At 38.8% G+C, this 21,129-nt stretch overlaps 1 protein-coding gene across 6 annotated transcripts in view; it reads left to right on the forward strand.

Moving 5' to 3' along the window:
* Positions 1 to 994: 994 nt before the first annotated feature.
* TPK1 (thiamin pyrophosphokinase 1) overlaps positions 995 to 21,129 on the forward strand; it is a 278,577-nt gene continuing 258,442 nt past the window's right edge. For 2 of the 6 annotated variants that reach the window (XM_039861312.1, XM_039861315.1), the window contains exons 1-2: positions 995 to 1,133; positions 1,518 to 1,581. In XM_039861312.1, the coding sequence (XP_039717246.1) occupies positions 1,539 to 1,581 (43 nt within the window). In that variant the 5' untranslated portion in view covers positions 995 to 1,133; positions 1,518 to 1,538. The other 4 variants (XM_039861320.1, XM_039861313.1, XM_039861321.1 and 1 more) reach the window with 4 other exon arrangements.

Genomic DNA, 21,129 nt, shown 5'->3' on the forward strand with positions numbered 1-21,129 from the left:
TTCGTTCGGGGGGTCAGAGAATCCTTTGGAAATTTGCTTGAAGCTATGGAATCTCGCCTTTAAAAATTGTACCACGTCCATTTGTGTGTTGCTGTCTCTGGAAGCCCAAAATATGCCAAAGGTTAACAATAATGAAGCACTAATTTTTTTTAATATACATTTTTACAAACTTAACTTTCTTTAATATGCTTATTGTAAAAAACATTGAGATAATAAAATACAAAGTTGTATGAAATAAAAAGTAGTATTTCCCTCGGCCTTACTGCCTCCTACGTACTCCACCCCTTTTTCTCAGAGGTCACTTTTAACAATCGCAAACCCTTTGGGAGGACAGGGGCCTGTTGTCACACGTTGACTAAAGAGTAATTTCTCTTGGCAGCCCGGAGCTTTGTCCGGCGGGCATTTTAATGGCGGTGTGCGTGGTCATTGACGTCGGGTATGGGTATGGGTATGGGTATGGGGGGGCAAGGATCTCTCTAACAGGTGAGGGTCACCTCTAGGGAGAAGTTTTTTGCCTCAAGTACGAATGCTTGACAGCAGAATAATAAACTCTCCACCTGGGGAGTGTTGGCGAGAGTGGGGCTGCAAGTGTCTGGCTTAAAGTTTCTACCAACTGAAACTTCCCACGACTGTTTGCACCGCGCTAAGGACGGAAAGACTTTAACGAAGGCGTGCTCGTTAAAGGACACACGCGGCAGGAGGGAGCGCAGCCAGAACGGGGACCCAGACACAGGGCCTGGGAAGGCAGGAAGCTTGCCTGGCCCTGGAACCAGGCTGAAGAAGGGTGCCGGGGGATTTGCTGCCGGGTCTGGCGGACGCAGCGGCCTCTGTTCCAAAGCGCCGCGGGGAACGCGGCTCGCGCGCGCGCGCGCAGAAGCCTCCTGCAGGAGCGGGAGGATTGCGCTGCAGCGGGCGCGCGAGCGGGCACCGCCGGGCACGCGCGCCTCCCGGGAGGAGGCGGGGCTCCAGAGAGGAGGCGGGGCTCCCGGAAGGAGGCGGGGCCTCCGCGCGCGCCGCGCTTAAACCCGCGAGCGCCGGCCGCGCGCCGCCTGAGGTGCCTCAGCCGAGCGCCGAGCCGTCGATCCTCTCGCCGCCGCCCGCGCTCCGCCGCTGGTGGCTCCACCCGCCATTGTGTAAGTGCCACTGCCGCCCGCGCGTCGTCCGCGTCCTCGGCGCGCGGGCCCGGGGACGGGGCGGGGAGCGCGGGTAGGGGGCGGCCGCCCGGCTTTCCCCCAGTGCCCGGACGGTGACGGCCGCGCGGGGACGGGCTGGAGGGGCGGCCCCGTGGAGGGAGGCGCGCGTCGTGCCGGCATGCTGCGCCCCGGGACCCCGGCCCCCCGAGTCCCCGCTCCTTCTCGCGGCGGCGCGCGCGGCGAGCGGTGCCGGGGCCAGGACGCCGAGCGCCGCCGCTCCTCCGTGGTCTGCGCCGGGCGCGGCGTTAAAGCGGCCAGATGCTCTGGCAGGTTCACGTGTTGTATCAGACATTCATTCTAACGTGCCATTTTTACTTTTTCTAGTGTCGAGGCCAATAATCCGATATGGAGCATGCCTTTACCCCGTTGGAACCCCTGCTTCCCACTGGTACTGTATTTCTTCCCACGTTTCACAGTCGCATTGACGGGCCCTTGCGCCCAGAGTCCTGAAGAGGTTTAAAGGACTGGACCCTGGACCCGGAATAGTTTCCAGTCGGCCTCTGATTTCCTAGTTCTGCGCCCTTAGGCTTATTTCTCACTGTTGCACCTGTTTCCTTATCTGAAAAAAAAGACGAGGATAAATAGTCCTTGCCACACAGAGTTCTCTAATACATTACTCGATACATTGTATGCATTCCACCTGTAGAAGATTTAAGGGCTACTTGTAACGTTAGTTCTTAGGCCTCTAACAGCTGTGAACTAATCTCTAACAAGGTGGTAGAACTTTAGACGCCAAAGATGTAATGATCAATTGTTATTTCCTATCCATTGTGCAAAGTACCTGAAAAAGATTAGTAAGTGGTTATATAAAATGTTTCAAAGGTAGAACACTCACTTAATTTGTGTTACCTTACAGTTTCCAATCACTGTAATTAACATAGAAATAGAAGGAAAGTTTTTTTGAGACTGATTGTCAGCATTTATTCTCATGTGGTAATTGATTTGTGTAGTAATCTCGTAATACTAAATATATTCTTTACTAGTTACTATTTTTCTGTTCGGTAGAAATTCTAGTTTCAGTTTCATATATTCAAACTGCTTAGTTTTTTAATGTTTAAATTTGTTTTTCATAAACATGAATTCATGGCTGTTGTTTAAGGTATTGAGTTTGATTTGAACTTGGCAGGTTTTCCACGTCCTGGGAGAAATGATGGTAAAACAATTGAAGGATAATAGTAATAACTATAAGGGACACTGACTCCTCCCTCTCCTTCTTGCACATACCTGTATATCTTATTTCCAGGTGAAGAGAACAGTGCCAGAACTAGAACCTGAATCCAGATATGTTTGGCTTAGTTAAGAGGTTGGATGTTTTACTTTAAGCAGCTTTTCAAAAGTTAAGAAAAGCATTGGCAAACAAAGATTTTGCAGCTTAAATTTCATAGTTCTCAGTTATTCAGTGGTAGCTGGACCAGCAGCATTTGCAAGAGTAAACATTGGGTCCAGGTGTCTTGTTGACTTTCAGATTTGTCCCTAAAACCTAAGTAGTGTTTTCTAGTTTGAAAGAAGAGATAACGCTGCATAGTAGGGATGGGATTGAGGAATCAGGATCTCTAGGTTTCAGTCCTAGCTTTGTCACTTAGTAGATATTGGACTTTGTGCAGTTGTCCCTCTGTATGTGGGGCGTATTAGTTCCAGGACCCTCACAGATACCGAAATCCAAGGATGCTCAAGTCCCTTGTAGAAAATGATTGAGTATTTGCATATAACCTATGCACATCTTCCCTTACACTTTAAATCATCTCTAGATTACATATAATACGTAATACAAGTGCAATGGAGGTCCAATGTAAATAGTTATACTGTATTGTTTAGAGAATAATGACAAGAAAAAAAGTCTGTACATGGTCAGTACAGACGTAACCACTGCAGGCCTAACTACATAGTTCATGTCAGCAACAGCTTAACTTTTTTTTTCCTAAATATTTTTGATACACTGTTGGTTGAATCCCTGGATGCAGATACCAGAACTGACTGTATTTCAGTTTCTTCTGTAAAACAGGACTACCCGGCAGGGTTATTGTGAGTGCGGATGAGTTGTAATGCATGTAGAACACTTAACGTCAGTAGTAATAAGGTATTATATTCAGTAGTAAGACTAAGGGGAAAACAAAAAGGCAGTTGGATCTCAGAGTCAAGGCTGATATGGAAAAGTTTGGAGCAATAGACTGTAGAAAAACAGGCAGTTCTGCTCCATATCAAGGGCTTGTTGGAGAAAGCTTTGACTCATTAAGCCAGACATTTGTGAGCTCTGCCCTGGAGCAGGGCATATGGGGGACTATATGAGCTGCAATATCCTATTTGAAGCACAGATCCACCCAGATTCCACTGCTCCCTTTGGGGATTCTGTGGGACTTAGAGGGTCTCATCCTTCCTTCCTTCCTCTGGTTCCTGGTATGTACATTCTTGTCTCATCTCAAGCATTGGCCTTGAAACAAAGGCCCCATCAAATTTATGGTGGATTCTAGAAATGTAAGGGATATTTAAAAACAGAACAGTATATTATGAGGGACCAGTGCAATGCCTGGTCCTTTATATTAATTCAGTAAATATTCAAGGTTAACTTTACATTAGAGGGCTTTTCATCAAATAGACATTTAATACTTATGCAAAGAAGTTTTTCTGTTAATTTGTAGGCATGATTTGCCTGTAATGCTTTCTCAGATTTAGTATCATGGGCAATCCAACAATTAAGGTGGTTCTCATCAGAATAATTAATTGCCAGATGGACCGCAGTGCTTATGTTTCTGGAATGATCACTAGCTCAGAAATTTATGTGTGTATATCTTTGGTTTTTGTAACTAAAGTGCTTATATAAAGAAAAACTGTCTAACTTAGAATGTGAAATTTTCCTATAATCCCTCTTGTAGCAATAACTATTATTAACAGTTGGCATATCTTCTAAATATTAATGCATATGTCCCAGCATATTATTAGTCATTTTTTTTTATTATTTATTGTTATTTGTGCCTTCAACACCTGGTCTTCCTAGGTGGTCTCCCATCCAAGTACTAACCAGGCCCGACCCTGCTTAGCTTTCGAGATCAGACATTGTTCAGGGTGGCATGGCTGTAGACCATGGACCGTGGCTCCACTGGGCCGCAAACTCAGGACCTTCTGTAAAGCAGACGTGTTAACCGCTACACTATGGAACCACGTCCATATTATTACTCATTTAAAAAAAATTAATTTATTTTATAATTTGTAAATTTCTCTTTTGGGCCGACGAATGAAAATATATACATATTTTTTACTACCAACGTTGTATGTGCTCTTTGTTCATCTCAAACAAAACAGAATTGTTATAAAGTAAGAAAGCCCATCCTACTTATCAGAGATGATCATTCTAAAACTTGCCTTTTTCTAAACTGTATTTTAAATGAATAAGGTAGGACCCGTTTTATGCTCTTTTCAGCCAGTTTTTTCACTTACTACTCTGATATTGTCTATATGTCTAGATATCCCAAGTTTTGTTTAATAGGCAGTATAGACTAGACTTTCTTGATATTTGGTTTTATTGTTACAATCTACAATGCATGTCTTAGATCATATTTTTTATGTTTATGTGAGTTTTTCAGTAGGATAAATATCTAGAAATGGAATTGTTGGATCAAAGAGTATGTTTGTATTTCCGTTATCAAGAGGAACTACAATTACTGTTAGGTAGTATCCTTTGATATTAGGTGCTGAAGAAGATACACAAGTGAAGGGAAAGATGTGATTCCTTCTATCCAGGAGTGTACAGTCTTTTTGGAGTCTTCTCTTCCATTCCTTAGAATTGTTATTAAATTTTAGCAATTCTGGTGGACCTATAGAGGTATCTCTGTGACTTTAATTTTCATTTCCCTTAATGCAGAATGCAGATCTTGTCACATATTTATTGGTCTTTTGCATATCTTGTGAAATGTTTGTCTAGGCATTTTTCTATTGGGTTGTCATTTAAAATCAACTTGTAGGAGGTTTTATTTTTTTAATTGAGATATAATTGACATATACTATTGTGTTTTAGGTGCACAACATAATGTTTGTTATACGTATATATTGCTGAATGATTGCCAAGTAGCCTTTTCCTTATATATTCTGGATACAGTTCTTTTAATCTTGATTTTCTCATCAGTGAAATAAGCAGAATGACACTTTCCAGGAAAAGAATATCTATAAATCTTTTAGTAGTAATATATAATAAGAATGCAGATGTTTTATTTTTTTCATTGTTTTCTTTTTATCTAAAGGTTTTTCTTTATTGAAGAATAAGATTTAACTAGTAAGGACATACTATTGCTGTTCTAAACTCTGTAAATTTAGGTGCCCTTTCAAAATATCCATAAATCTGGACTTTTTTTTTGCTTTGTTCTTCAGTGTCATCATTTCAGATTTTATCATAAACGTTTATATTCAGAACTATATGTTTGTAAGTAAAGTTGATTTATTTTACACAATTCACAGTGTATAAAAGTGAAGAGTCAAACCATCCTCAAAATTATTATTTCACATGTGCTTATTTTACAAACTTAAGACACAGCAAACAGTCACGAATGTTTTAATTTCTGGTGTAATAGAAACATGGATGTCATTTAAAAATTTTTTTGACATAGAACATATACATTGTGAAAAGTTAGAAGATCTAGATAAACAAAAGTAATAATACCATATTCCAGCCTCCCAGATTATCTGTTATCTCTGTGTATGTACACATGTGTATTCATGTGTATGTATTTCTATCTCTTGAGATATTTGCTGTGTATAAATACACACTTAGGTATTTTAAAACCAAACTAAGGACTTACTGTAAGTTTCTTGTTCAGCTTGTAACTCCACTTTTTCCACATCAGGTTTCATAGTGTCTAATACCATCTATGTTTAAATGTTCCCATTGTTCCAAAAATAACCTGTGCAGTTGCTTGTTCCAACCTGGGACCACGGGTGCGTTCCATGCAGTCTTTTGAAATCTAGCCCAGTTGTCCCTCACAGTTTAAATCCCCCTTAACATTGAATATTGACATTTTAAATAAAACTTTCATATCACTCTTAATTGGATCCGATAGAATAAAAAATACAGCAATTTATATGAAACATTAGTCACTTTAAACGTAATAAACTCTTGAGTCAAAAATTTGATTTCGTTTTCCCCACGTAATTTGATCATTATAAATAAGTTTTATACTAGAAAGCCTTTTATCTATCATTCTACATTTCTTTGTCAAAGATTATATTTAAATTTTAAAAAGATTTCTGTGACCGTGATGCTCTTGGAGGTGGTTTCTTCTGAACTGAATTACCATTGTTGAGGTTTGTTCTGAATTTAATTACCATTTTAAGCATTAATGCACACTCGATCAAGTCAGTGTAACATTTTTACAATAACTAACATGTGCCTGGCATTGTGTTGCTGGGCATCCTAATAGGGCGAAGGCTATAGAAAGGTTCTGGAACTAGAAGACCTCGTTTTGAGTTTTAGGTATCTTCTTCACCAGTTATGTGGCCTTGGGCGTGCCATTTAATTTCTTAGAGCCTTGGTTCCTTTATCTATGTACAATAATATATCCAAACATGAAGTTCTTGGGCAAAATTTAAGATGATACAAAATATAAAAAAGCAAGCTTAAGAAGTAGAGGTCCTATGCAATTGTAAAATACTTTCCGCCAGATGAAGTTTATTATGCTCATTAAATTTTGAAATCCCTACACTCATTTTTCTAGTTAATTTGCAAAGGAGATAGCTACTTATTTTAGTAAATGTGTTCAGTCCAGTTAGGTGAAAGTATTTAGGCAAGTCTAGTAGATTGGGTTCTATCGGGTTCTTTTTTTCCTGAATTCTGTATTTTTCTTCCATGCCATTGAACTTTATGATTTAGAGATGTATGAACTTACTAATAATGGACTTAGTTTTTTGATGTCTCATGGTTAAGTGGTAACGAATATGGGGATATCCCGTTTGGTATAGTATTCATGCCATCTCTTACATTTCTGGAATTTAATCTTCATTTACAAAGCCTGATTAAGTTCACATAAGGCATGATAAAACCTGAAGGTGGGTATTAGCATTCCCCACTGTACCAGCGGGTTATCCGGGAGTCCCTGGGTAACCTGTACTTGGTGTTCTGACCCCTTCGCAGCGGTTCATGTATACTGGCCACCTACGTACGTAGTCCTCTTCAGCAGACCTCTCAAGAGCCCTTAGTAATGACATTCGTTCGAACCACACATAGCCCTGAAATATTAACTCTCTTCTTTAATCTCTACTCAGCAAATCATAATAAGAATGACTACGTTGAGTCATTTGCCTTTTTTTTTAATTAAAGATTAAAAATGTTTCAGTATGTAGTAACATAGTGACATTTCTTGGTTACATCTCCTGACCAATTAAACATTCTTATTAGAAACTTCTGGTTTGGTCTTTTCTTCAGATCTGTGTTGTCCAATCCAGCAGCCACTAGCTCATGTGCCTTTTAAGCACTTGAGATATGGCTAGCGTGACTGAGGAACTGAATTTGTAATTTCAGTATAAAAACCAAAACTCCACTCAGTTATTGGAAAGATTCTGAGTGTTTAGAACAGCGTTTCAGTGTACCAGGGCTGCCGTAACTAAGTGCCGTAGACCGGGGGGCTTAAGCAGTAGAAATTTGTTTTCTCAAAATTCTCAGGCCGGAAGTCCCAGGATCAAGGTGTTGGCAGGTTTGATTTCTTCAGAGGCCTCTCTCCTTGACTTGCAGATGACTGCCTTCTCGCTGGGTGCTCACCGTTGCCCCCTGGTCAGTGTGTGTACTGATATCCTATTCAGTCACGTTGGATTAGGCCCATCTATATGACATCATTTTACCTTCGTTACCTCTTTAAAGGTCCTGTCTCCAAATACAGTCACATTCTGAAGTGCTGGAGGTTAGGACTTCAGCATGAGAATTTGGGGAGGACACAATTCAACCAAAAACAAATTAGGTATGTCAATTTTCTTTTCAGCTGTAAATTTTTTTTAAGTTGACTTGATCCATATTTCAGAATTCTCATGATTACCAAATAAGGGTTTAATATCACTCCGATAGAATATATCTGGTATACAAATCAAAAAGAGCAATTGCGATTTTATCTAGTTGCTGCTTTATACTTATATGTTTCTTCATTTCCTGAGTATCTATTATGGACCACACGCTAGTAGATAATGTAGAAAAATAAAGAATTTTCAAACCTTATTGTGAAAGAGTTCAGTCTACAGCATGCTGTCCTATATAGTACAATAGAAAGATAATTTCATGTGTAATTTAAAAATTTCTAGTAGCTTCGTTGAAGAAGTAAAATAAGTGAACTTAATTTTAGTTACGTATTTTATTTCACCTAATATCTAAAATGTTATCATTTCAGCACGTAATCAGAATCAATATTAATGCAATACTTTACACTGTTTTTGTGAACTAGTGCATTACTGTTTCAAACTCCAGTACATACTTTACACTTTCAGCATATTGCAATTCAGATGCTAAATTCTGATTAGAAATATGTGATCTGTGGAGCAACCCACAGACTCAGTTTTGGAACGAACTTCATACACAGGGAATAGAATATTCTTTTTTCTAAGGAAAAGCCTTTGGAAACAGGTATTGGAGATGGAACTGGGTTTTCTGACTATGTTTTTTCTAATATCGACATGGCTTTTTCTTGTTATTTAAATAGTAAAGCACCATGCTCGCTTTGACACTTAGAAGACTTGCAGTTGTTTTTTTTTTTGGTTTTTTGTTTGTTTGTTTGTTTTTTCATCTCTGGGTGGCAAAGAAATCTGACAAAAGCTGCTGCTTGAGGACTGATATTTTTGTAATCTATGGCTAGCTAAGATATCTAAGATACAAAGTGGTGGATTTTGAGTTATTATTTGAGTTCGAAGCTTTGATTCTCTTACTCTCCTGCCATTTTCTAAAGTTCAAAATGCATCTGGGTTGTCAGTCCTCCAGCCTCTTGAGTGTTCATGGGAAATTTACTGCTTTAAGCATTTATGTTTTCCTTGATGTCGAACTCATAATTGTTGGAATCTTTCTTTTTATTCTCTTCAGTTTATTTGTAATTTACTACGACTTTCTCCCATAACTACACCTCACTTGGTGTGTTTGATGTAAATTTTTTCCTGTATTTTACTTGATTTACATATTTGCCTTAATTTTTGTTGTTCTTTTAATTAGCTTCATTATATTTGATGACAGACGTTTGGTTTACCCTCATTATTAATGGCCAAATTGTTTCTTTTGCCTTAAGTAATATCTCGTAAGCTTTACAAGCCATCTTTCCACATCATCTAGAGCATCAATTTCCTGTTTTTTATGTTATTAAATCTCTGTAGCATCCACCCCCATCTTTCCATATTAGCATTTTAATAGCTACATGCTTTCAGAAACTAAAGCTCCTAAAGTGAGTTTAAAAATAATCTTAATTTAAAAAAAAAAAAATCTTGTAAATTGATACTTTGTAGCACTATCAGAAATAATGGTGTTCTTTTAGCTGAAACAATTGAAAATACCAAGTCAAGCTGTGGGGGCAGTTTTAATATTCACAGTTCTAAACTGTTACAGCTTAATTACACCCTCAAAAAGAAAATCTTCTTTGGGTTTTGATACATTAACACCAGATGTCTTTTGAGATTTTCTAGGAAAATGAGGTGTGTTTGTGCATTAACTTCTCATCAAATGAATTTCATTATCTTTTTTTCTCGGTTAAATCCATCAGAAAGAGTTATTCTTTGTAGGTGGCAAACAGACGCTCAAACAACTGGGTGTCTCCCAGAGAGTATTCCTGTAGCTTTATCACACTGTTGTCTTTGAAGGTATTCATTTGTCACAGTGAAATAGCTTTGTTTGTTTTTATGACTTCCAGAGAATTTAAGCTTTTGATTTACTCTTAGGTCATACGTCAGGTTGTGGCTTCCGGCTTGGTTGCTGTTTATGTTGAGGCAACTTTTTTTTTTTTTTTAAAGTAGGAAAGCTGCTCTTGCATTTTCTTCCTAACCTTAGTAGAAATACTGTGAGTAGTGAATCCCATGCTTGGGGCGGGACCGTGGGTATCCTTAGTGTTCTCAGGGCAGGTACGTCTTAGTGTCCCTAGAGCTGGCTAACTAGCCGTTTTGCTGGGACATGTTCAGGTAGCTTTTTCCTTTCGAGAAAATGTATACTATTGTCGGACAACTGATTGTTAGAAATGTGTATTTAAAATATGCTGAAATTGACCTTTAGTTCTCTTATATTCTAACTGAAATAGTACAGAAGACTTTTACTTGTTTTCTAGTTAATTGACTGCAAATATTGGAAAACCTTACCAGCTTTTTTTTGGTCCCTCCCCCCACCCCCTCTTTTTCTAGGCTAAATATTGTAGTTATTTGTTCAACAATCACTTGATTGCCTGTCGTGTACCAAGGACTGTTCTAGGTGCTGGAAGACATACCAGGAAATTTCCTTACATTTTATGCTTCCCAAATCCACTGCTCCAGTACAGGCATCGGTAAATTACTCCTGGAAGATCAGACGATCTTCTCAAGAATGCTTACTGTTTTTAAAAAAGATATTTTTTTTAGAGCGGTTTTTGATTTATAGCAAAATTGAGAAGAAGGTACATAGAATTCTCATATACGCCCCCCTATTTCCCACGGCTGCACAGCCTCCCTAATTACCAGCATCCCCCATCAGAATGGTACGTTTGTTACAATTCGTGAACCTCCATTGATACATCATAACCACTCAAAGTCCATAGTTTAATTAAGGTTCACTCTTGGTGTTGTATATTCTGTGGGTTTAGACAAGTGTATACAGTAATGACATCCATCCATCATTACAGTATCATGCAGAGTATTTTCACTGCCCTCAAAATCCTCTGTGCTCTGCCTGTTAACCCCCTCCCCCACAACAATCACTGATCTTTTTATTTTCTCTGTGTAGTTTTGCCTTTTCCAGACATCATATAATTGGACTCATACAGTATGTAGCTTTTTTAGATTGGCTTCTTTCACTTAGCAACATGCATTTAAGGTTCCTCTATGTCTTCTCATGGCTTGAGAGCTCATTTCTTTTTAGCACTGAATAATAAATATTCTGTTGCCTGATTGTACCACAGCTTATCCATTGACCTGCAGAAGGAAATCATGGCCACTTCCACAATCTGACAGTTATGAACAAAGCTGCTATGAACATCTATGTGCAGGTTTTTATGTGGACATAAATTTTCAAGTCCTTTGGGTAAATACCAAGAGGCATGATGGCTGCATCATATAGTATGAGTATGTTCAGTTTTGTAAGTAACCACCAAACTGTTTTCCAAAGTGGCTGTATCATTTTGTATCCCCCCAGCAGTGAGTGAGAGTTCCTGTTGCCCCACATCCTCACCAGCATTTGGTGTGGTCAGTGTTCCAGGTTTTGGCCATTCTCATAGGTGTATAGTACCGTCTGTGGTGATTTTGTTTTAATTTTCATTTCCCTGATGACATATGATGTGGAACATCTTTTCATATGCTTATTTGCTATCTGTGTATCTTTGGTAAGGTGTTTGTTAAGGTCTTTGGTTCATTTCATAATTGGGTTGTTTGTTTTCTTATTGTTAAATTTTAAGTGTTCCTTGTATATTTTGAAAAACATTCATTATCAGATGTGTCTTTTGCAAATATTTACTCCTAGCCCATGGCTTGTCTTCTCATATTCTTGACATTGACTTTTGCAGTATAAAAGTTTTAAATTTTAATGTAGACCAGTTTATCAATTATTTCTTAAATGGATTGTGTCCTCGGTGTTGCATCTAAGACTTCATACCCCAGATTACCCAGGTTTACGCCTATGTTATCTTCCAGTAACTTTATAGTTTTCCATTTTCCATTTGGGCTTGTGATTCATTTTGGGTGCCTTTTTGTGAAGAGCATAAGGTCTGTGTCTAGAGTCATTCTTTTGCACGTGCATGTCCAATGGTTCCATCACCATTTGTTGAAGGGATTATCTTTGCCTCTTTGTATTGTTGGCCTTGGCTCCTTTGTCCAAGATCATTTGACTGTGTTTATGCAAGTCTGTTTCTGGGCTCTTTATTATTTTCTATTGGTATATTTGTCTAATCTTACACCAATCAGTCACACTGGGAAAGCTTTGAGTTTCTCACTGTTAAGTATGATGTTTGCTGTAGGTATTTTATACATAGTCTTTATCAAGTTGAGAAAGCTTACTTCTATTCGTTGTTTACTGAGTGTTTTTATCATAAATGGATGTTGGGTTTTTTCAAATGCTTTTCTGCATGTAGTCATATGATCATGTTTTTCTTTTTTAGTCTGTTGATGGATTACATTGATTTTTTTTTTTATTGAATCAGCCTTGCATACTTGAAATAAATCCCACTTGGTTGTTGTTTATAAATCTTTTTATACTTTTTTAAAATTTAATTTGCTAATATTTTCTGAGGATTTTTGCATTTATGTTCATTAGAGATCTTGGTCTGTAGATTTTTTTCTTTTAATGTCTTTGCCTGGTTTTGATATTAGGATAATGTTGGCCTCATAGAATGAGGTAGGAAATATTCCCTGTGCTTCTGTCCTGTGAAAGAGATTGTATAGAATTAGTATAATTTTCTCCTTATATGTGTGATAAAATTCACCAGTCATCCCATCTGGGTCTCATGCTTTCTGTTTTGGAAGGTTATTAATATTGATTCAATTTCTTTATAGATGCTAGTCTGTTCAGATCATCTAGTTCTTCTTGTGAGTTTTGTCATATTGTCTTTCAAGGAATTGGTCCATTTCATCTAGATTATCAAATTTGTGGGCATAGAGTTGTTCATAGTATTCCTTTTAATTTTCATGGGCTCTGTAGTGATGACCCTTCTTTTATTTCTGTGTTTTCCATTATTTGAAATTGTAGCATCTGCAAGGTATCGAGAAGCTTGAACAGGAAGGTTTTGATAAATCATCAGAGGAGATAGTGCTTCAGGATTGAAAAACAAAACAAAACAAAAACAGGAAAATGGAGCTTTGCATACCCTTCTTTGCGTTTATAAATTTCCTTGTGTGATGCTCTAGGACCCTGCTAGTCAAATTAAAGTCCGCAAATCAGCAGTGTTGGTATTACCTAGGGACTTGTAAGAAATGTAGATTCTCAGACCCCACCTTAAACTGACAGTAAGAATCTACATTTGAACAGATCTCCTAGGTGAGTCTTATGCTCCTTAAAGTTTGAGAAGCACTGGCCTCAGAAACAGATTCCTTTTAAAAATATTTAAAACAAAAATCTCCATCATATTTAAGGATAATTTTTATCATTATCAGAACTTCCTTTAAGCTAGCAGCATACAGTGGTTTTCTTTGAGCTTTATGATGTCTATGGAAATGCATATAGTGTGATAATGAAGTCAGGACACGTACACAGTGGTGAGAACGGTTCACCCGTGTGACCTGCTGACACTTTTCTCTACACCAGCTGTATCTTGAAGCATGTGTCCCCTTTGTTGTCAGTCCGTGTGCTTTTCAAATGTCTGCATATGATACTGATATTCTATCAGTATAGTTGGGGTATCGTGAGACTTTTCTCATACATAATTTTGTTTTGAGGTAAGAGACATCATAGGGGGAATCCTGAGTATTAAGCAGACCACTTAGAAAGGGTTTGGGGACTCAGTGAAGGCTTCTGGAAAGAATGTTTAAGCTGAGAAATCTACTCATTTCATTTTTTTTTTATGTTTTATAATTAACACTGAGATAGATGACTATCTTAGCCACATCTGATTGATGATATGTTGAATGAAAATTTCTGCAGATGGAATTACAGAATCAAAGACCGAGCCTCTGCAGTTCTAGTACATGTTATTAGATGACTTTCCAGGAAGGTTGGACCGAGTCATGCATCCTGTAGCGTATTAGAGTGTCCCTCTCAATGTACCTTTGCTGGCAAGTCACGCTCTGCAATTCTTGACAGTAATACTCATGGATTGTAGCTGTCCCTGCCCTCCTCCTCCCACCTCCTAGGATTTTTTCTTTACTCCTGTTACAACCAACCATTATCTAATTTGGGAAAATTCTCCAAGACTTGTAAATGAGCCAAAGGGATGACTAGGTGTCCTTTTATTGGAATGCTGGGCTCGTCCAGTGGACCCTCCGGTGACTAGATGGGATGTTACTACATGGGATGTTACACCTTTTACTCTCTCTTGAATAGGCTGTTTGGCAGCTCTTTGGGGTAGAAGTCGTGCAAATGATTCTTATCCATAATAATGCAACATTTTTTTTTGTCCGGTAGAGATACAATTGATTTCTACTCTGAAGTAGAGATATTCAGATATTTCATTGCCCTCTAGTGGAGATTTCTAAGCATTCTTTCAGTCTATGGTACTCTTAGTGTTTCAGTAACTTTTTCCTGGTGCCACTAGGCCAAAAGAAATCCCTAACAGTTGCTTTTATGAAGTAGTTAGGTTCAAACAACTTAATGGTTTGTACATTGTCCCTGCTAGTTCACTGAGTCACTTTGGTGCTCATTTTGTGAACCCTTCCTATAATAGAGTTACCATTTTTGCATCTATTAGCAAATTCATTTTCGTCATCCTGTGTGTATTCATATTTGTACTGAAACCCTCACTGATTGAGTTGAATACTGTCATTGGCGTTTTTTCATTTTATATTTGCATCAAAGTCAGATTTTACAACTTTTTGAAAATTATGCTTTAGCAACAGTTAAAATCTTATTTTGTTGTTAATTTAAAAGGTATGTAGATGGTTATACATTTCTTTGAACTCAGTTTTCTTATCTGGGAATGATCTGTCACAGGCTGTGAGAATTAAAAGTGAAAATGTCTCTGGAAAAACAACATAAAACCTTGTAGGAGAAGGTGCCGAGTAGACAGGGACACACACACCTCATACTACACACTACACAATATTATTGTTAAGCAGTGTTTTTTTGGGAAAAGCATGTAAGCAGAGAAGTAGCAGAGCACACGCGATGTGCCCCAGGCTCTCACCCGCAGAGAAGCTGCATGCACAGTCTGGGCGCAGCTGGGTGGGATGTGACTTGGAAATGGCTCCGAGGGAGGAATTTCAGCCCACGGTGTTCTCATGTTTGCTGGAACCTCTAGGTGCCTCTGTCACACCGGGAACTTCTGGTTGTTAGAGGTGGGGGGCTTTGTTTTTTGGCAGCTCCTTTCAGTCCATTCTTACTGACCTGCTGAGCCAGCTCCTTTAAAAGATCCAGAAATGGGAAGGGAGAGAAGTGAAACAAACATGAAAGGGACCGTGTAGTCATTCACTGTCATTTAGGCATCAGTTACACAATTTTATGCATGTTAATTTCTGTATGCTTGATCTCCATGTGCTAAGTATTACCTTTAAACTATTGGAAGTGACTTTTTCCCCCATGAACCAGGGCGTTGCTGTCAATTATGAAAATGTTTTTTTCCTCTAAATTTAAAAAATATGACTGAAATTGGGAAATTGGGTGAGATACATTTGGGACTGACGAGATCTCAAGGGTTGGAGATAAGAAGAAGCTGAGGGGTGTGATAGAAGTGGAGGGCTCGGAACATTGGCACAGACCAACAGTAGAGCAGCACGGGGCAGATGAGCTCACGGGACTTCACGGGTGCCCAGTGCCTGAGGCCTTTCAGTAATTTTTAAAAGCAGACTAGTTTGGGAGTGGGAGATCCGGTGGAAACTTCATACAGTTTTTGTTCAGAACTGTAAAATAGTTAACTTCTTTAATTTCTGCTGTCTTTCTTGATCCAAATTGCTATTATCATAGGAACAACTGGTTTTGGAAAGTTCTATATCGCCAGTTATCAACTCACCTGAATTAGTGTTAACCTGTTTCAGTGGTCTTTTTGGATGTGCCTGCAACAATTCCTGTTGATTCAGAGATCTCATGTGTGGGGAATATATGTTCACGCCAGCTCATACTAAGGCCGTTCGTAGAAACTAGTGATTCAGCAGAGACATGCATTGGACTGTGCTGTTTTATAACTAAAAGGATTATGCATATTGTAGCATTATACACTTGAGATCAATCATAAATTCACCCTTTCTGTTACAGTTGGGAGATGAGTTATTGTTTCCACTTGCCAGGTAAGAACAATACTTGAGATGAAATCTGACATTACACTTTTGCCCTTGTACTGGTTTTTGAAGTGTGAATGGCTTATGTTTCGTCAATCTTCATGTTATGAAATTGAATCGTTTTTATGGCATTTAAGAGCTAGAGCTGCTGATGAAGCTGTTAACAGACACAGAAGAACTATTTAACTGAAACTAACACTTTAAAGATGGTTGAATTTTGTGAGGAATTTTCTGCTTCCTTGTACCACACCATGAACCGTGTGTGAGCTGCATAAACTGTACTTATCATTTTTATCTATCTGTGTCTGCGTAATAGCTACTTGTGTTTGCATCATCAGCATAAAGATGATGATTGCGGATATTTGCAGAGAGCTTACTGTATGCAGGGAGCTATTCCTAGAGTTTTACACATATTGCCTCGTTTGTTCTCACAGCCACTCTTAGGAGGAATATATCGTTAATACCATTCTAGAGATGAGAGTACTGAGGTACACAGAGGCCGACTGTCTTGCCCAAGGTCACCTCTCTAGTAAGTGGAAGAGTCATGGTTTAGATCAGGGAGTCTGGCTGCAGAGCCTGGTACATATGCTATACCGATTTTGTATGTGTGAAATGCAGCTTGTCTGATGTGGTTTTATTTACTTTGGAGGCCTTTCTGACCTGTGCATCTCTTCCCTCGGGGACCACTTTAAACTTGGTCAGGGAGATCACCACCGTCCTTAGTTGAAAAAGGGTAGATTGGTTAGGATGCTTTTGAATGAAAGTAGCAGACAACTCGTCTCACAGTAGGCTGAGCAGTTAGGAGCTTCTCCTCCGCAAGTGGCAAGAGGTCTGTCGGTGGGTGGCTGAGGGTGGGCGCGGCGGCCAAGTTCTGTTGGAAGGCCCCAGGTCTGTTCTTCGTGTTCTTCCAACCTTGCCGTGTCGGCCGTTGGCTTCATCTTGTCTCATGGAGGCAAAATGGTTGTCGTGACTCGGCGTCAAGGCCACATTCTGAGCAGAAAGAAGAGAAAAGGAAGCAAGGAGTTCAAAAAAGGGGCAGCCAGCCTGGTTCACCCTCTCGTACCAGAAGAGGAAAGGCTTTTCCAGAAGATACACATAACTGACTTTTTTTTTTTTTTAATGTCATATTGGCTAAAACTAGGTCACATGGCCATCCCTAGATACCAGGCACGAGGGATCGGGTTGTTGGGACTGGGTAGACCAGTCCCAGGGTGACTTGCAGGAACTCTAGTCATCGTGCCTGGAGTCAGCATCCGAGTGCTCTGGTCCGGAGGGAGCTTCCAGGGCATGCTTTTCATCTTTTATGCCGGACGAAGGGGCTCACTCTGTTTTCTCTTGAAGGCCTTTTTACAGTGCTCCCAGGAGTCTGCTCTCACTGGATCTGGGAGTTTGCCTTGCTCCTTGCTTTACCCGTCCTACAGCGTCTCAGACACGAGAGTCCTGCCGAATTCTAGTCTAGTGAATAGGCCATGACAGGTTTCTCTGATGCTGTCTTTTGTCTCAAAGTATAATCTACTTTTAGATTTTTAAAATGCCCTGCCCGAGCTGCTCGTTAGAATACTTCGATTAGTCTGTATTGAACCTTCCTAAAGCACCAGTTTTGTTCACTGTGTTCCTAGCCATTGGTGAGGCACACCTTTAGGGTTATTAGGGGGTCTGATTATGTGCTAAAGCACATAAAAATGACAGCAGCGTGCCACTGGTGGTTTGCCAATAGTGGACACGTAGATGCTTGATCAGTGAACGCTCAGGCAAGCCGAGAACAACGGGGTGCCCCTCCCCAGGAGCAGAGATCCGCCGCTGCCATCAGTGACTGTGTTACCAGATTTAGCAAGTAAAGATTTAGCAAGTATTCTATGGGACATCGTTACACTAAAAATGATTTGTTATTTATCTGAAACTCACATTTACATTACAAATTACTGTCAGCCGTACAACATGTTGACTCATGGTCAGCGATACATGTCATCGATACCGAGAATGTTGTTGTACTGGATTAGGACATACTTTTAGTTCTGATCCTCATATTTATAGTATTTTCTTGCATTCTTTTGATATTTCTGAGTTTACTATTTATGTCTAAGAGAAAGGATTGTCTAGTTCTAAAATTCAGGAGAGGCAAGGGACTTCAGATCAAAGAAATAGATGAAGGATCCTGAGGCAGTACCACTTGCTGATGGAACTGTAATTGATCAGTACACGTGTCCGAGCCCTGGGAGGTCAGTGACATGACTACTTCTTCATCCCTGTGTCTCCTACGTTAAGCGTCCTATACATACATTATATCTCCTTCATCTTCCCAAGTCTTTCATGGTCTGGATACTTTTGAAGAATAGTGGTCAGTTATTTCATAGAATGTCCTCCCTCAATTTGCACTTGTCTGATATTTTCCCATAGTTAGGATTAGGTAATGCATCCTTTTGGCAAGCATGCCATGGACATTATGTGCCCTTCTCGGTGCCTGATTCAGGCACACAATGTCCGTGTCTTATTACTGGTACTGGGAACCTTGTTCATCGTTGATTAAGGCAGCTCCTCCCAGGTTTTTCTACGAAGTTACTATTTTTACTTTTGCAATTAATAAATATCTTCAAGTACATACTTTGAAATTATGTAAATGCCCCGTTTCTCTTTAAACTTGGGCTCACTGTTTTTGTATCCATTGGTTAGTTGTGTCAGCAGCAGTTAGGACTGTGGTGTTCTAATGATGATTTTCTATTTCCCACCTCCATTTTACATTTATTAATTGAGATTCTTTTGTAAGGAAGAGCTGCCCCTTGTCCATTTATTTATAATTTATATCAGTTCATGTAAATATACCGTGGATATTTTATGAATTATAATCCAACACTTGTTCATTTCGTCCAAATTTTTATAGCTCTGACTGTCGTGAGTTCGGATTGGTTCCTGGGCCTTTTGACATATTCTCAAACTTTTTGAGCATTCTTAATTTCTGGCACCACACAATGCTCTAGGCTCATCTTGTATTTTCCCTCCCCTAGCCCTGGAATCAACCAGGGGAATGGTATTTAGAATCCAACATCTGGGGGCTACCTGTGCTCATTGCTGTTCTGTCAATTGCTTCAAGGCCCTCTCAGTGGATACAGCCAGCAGAGTGTGTATACTACTCATGCATGTGCACAGAGCTGTATTTATCTGTGTGTATCTTGAAACACCATGAGTTCATACTGGTATCTCGGATAACCCAAAATTACAGGGTTCATTCTAACCATCCTGCTTTCCTTAGTTGTAATTTCTCCAACAGTGAGAAACTGGGTTCTCATCTATAATGTTTACTTATTTGTTCAACCCTAGTATACATGAAAGTGCTCTAAGAATCACTAACCCATAGCCGTGTGAGAAGCAAATTTACTAACTAGAGTACACAATTTGTATATAATTCCTGTTGTCTTGAGCCGTACAGTATCGAGTCAAAATGCTGTTTTCCAAGTTGCTTTTAATATGCTATTATTTGACCAACCAAATAGTTTTTAGAATTGTGTGAAAAGTAGGAGTAAATTTAAAAAAAAAAAAAAAGGAAAATTGGTAGTAAATGAAGGAATTAGAGCTATTTTTTTTTTTTCTGAGAAAATTGTGTTTCTCTTAATTCCTAGACTTTTGGACTTCTGTGTTGCTTGCTCAGAGATGTTTCAGATAATTTTGATTCAGTTATCAGTTTGCCGGAGAGGTGAAGTGATACATTAACACAGTATCTAATTTTTTTATTTGTATAGTTTATTGATGCATTATTAGAACTGTTTAATAATTAAGACAAGTTTTTTCCTTTTGATATGTGTGTAAAAAGTTGGCTGATAGCGTATATGAGAATGGCTCATCTTCCGCCTGGTTCCTTTTACCAATTATTTTGAAATAATTAGATAACCCACTTTTTCTTAATTCAGATATTTTTACTAGAATGCTCTAGTTTTCTTGCAGAATGTCAGCAGCATTATGCAATAATATAGTGGCCGACTTACTGTGTTTAGTTTTCTGGAAGAGGGTGAGTTTAAGATTGGGAAAGATTATCTCTTGGTTACCTGTGGATAGCCAAATTATAAAAAAAAAAAAAAAATGAAGGCTAAGAGAGAAAACCTTGAAGTCCAAGAGATTTCTTTACTGGAACATCAAATTTGGATAGCCAGCTTATTGAAAAAAAAAATTCACTGTCTATTAAAGTTTATCATATGTTAAATAAATAGCTCGTTAGAAAACAAATGCTGTCAAAGTATAATGAAAATGTAAATAAACATTTTTAGTGTTAGTATAGTGTCCACCAGAAACAGTCAGTCTTGAACGGCTGTCTTCGGAGGCTTTGCCAGGTAACACTCCAGTGGGTCCTGTAAGGTTTAATTGCTGGTTCGAGATCATCAAAATTACCTTTATTAAAGAGTTCACTTTAAATGCAGAGTACGAAATGAGATTTCAGAAAAGCCATACAAACTATTTCACTGGTTTGAGGATGTGACTCAAAATTAAAACTGCAACTTACACTTGCTCCTTATAATTTATAGTAAGTAATATTAAAACAAAACAAAAAAAGATTGTAAATTATTCCTGTTCTTCTCCCTTTTTCCTCTTCTGTCTTTATTTATTTATTTTTTTACTTTTTCCATCTTTTTCCTTTCAAGCCTTCTTCCAATTTGCTCCTGATCTGCAAAGGGTTTGTTTATTGAGAAATAAAAGAAAATAAGAGAGTTCTCAAAACAGATTTTTCAAATAGACTAAAGATATAGATATTGTGTGGATATATATGTATATATAGTTCTCAAAACCACTAGTAATATAAATTGTCTCTTTGTCCAGACAGCCCTCTGCTCTATTTTACCCTTATTCAATGCAGTCTTTCATGAATAGATAGTATTTTTATAAAGAATTCTGTCAATAAATTACTTAGCCCAAT

Source organism: Pteropus medius, unplaced genomic scaffold (genome assembly GCF_902729225.1).
Source record: "Pteropus medius unplaced genomic scaffold, Ma_sr-lr_union100, whole genome shotgun sequence".
Classification (NCBI taxonomy): domain Eukaryota; kingdom Metazoa; phylum Chordata; class Mammalia; order Chiroptera; family Pteropodidae; genus Pteropus; species Pteropus medius.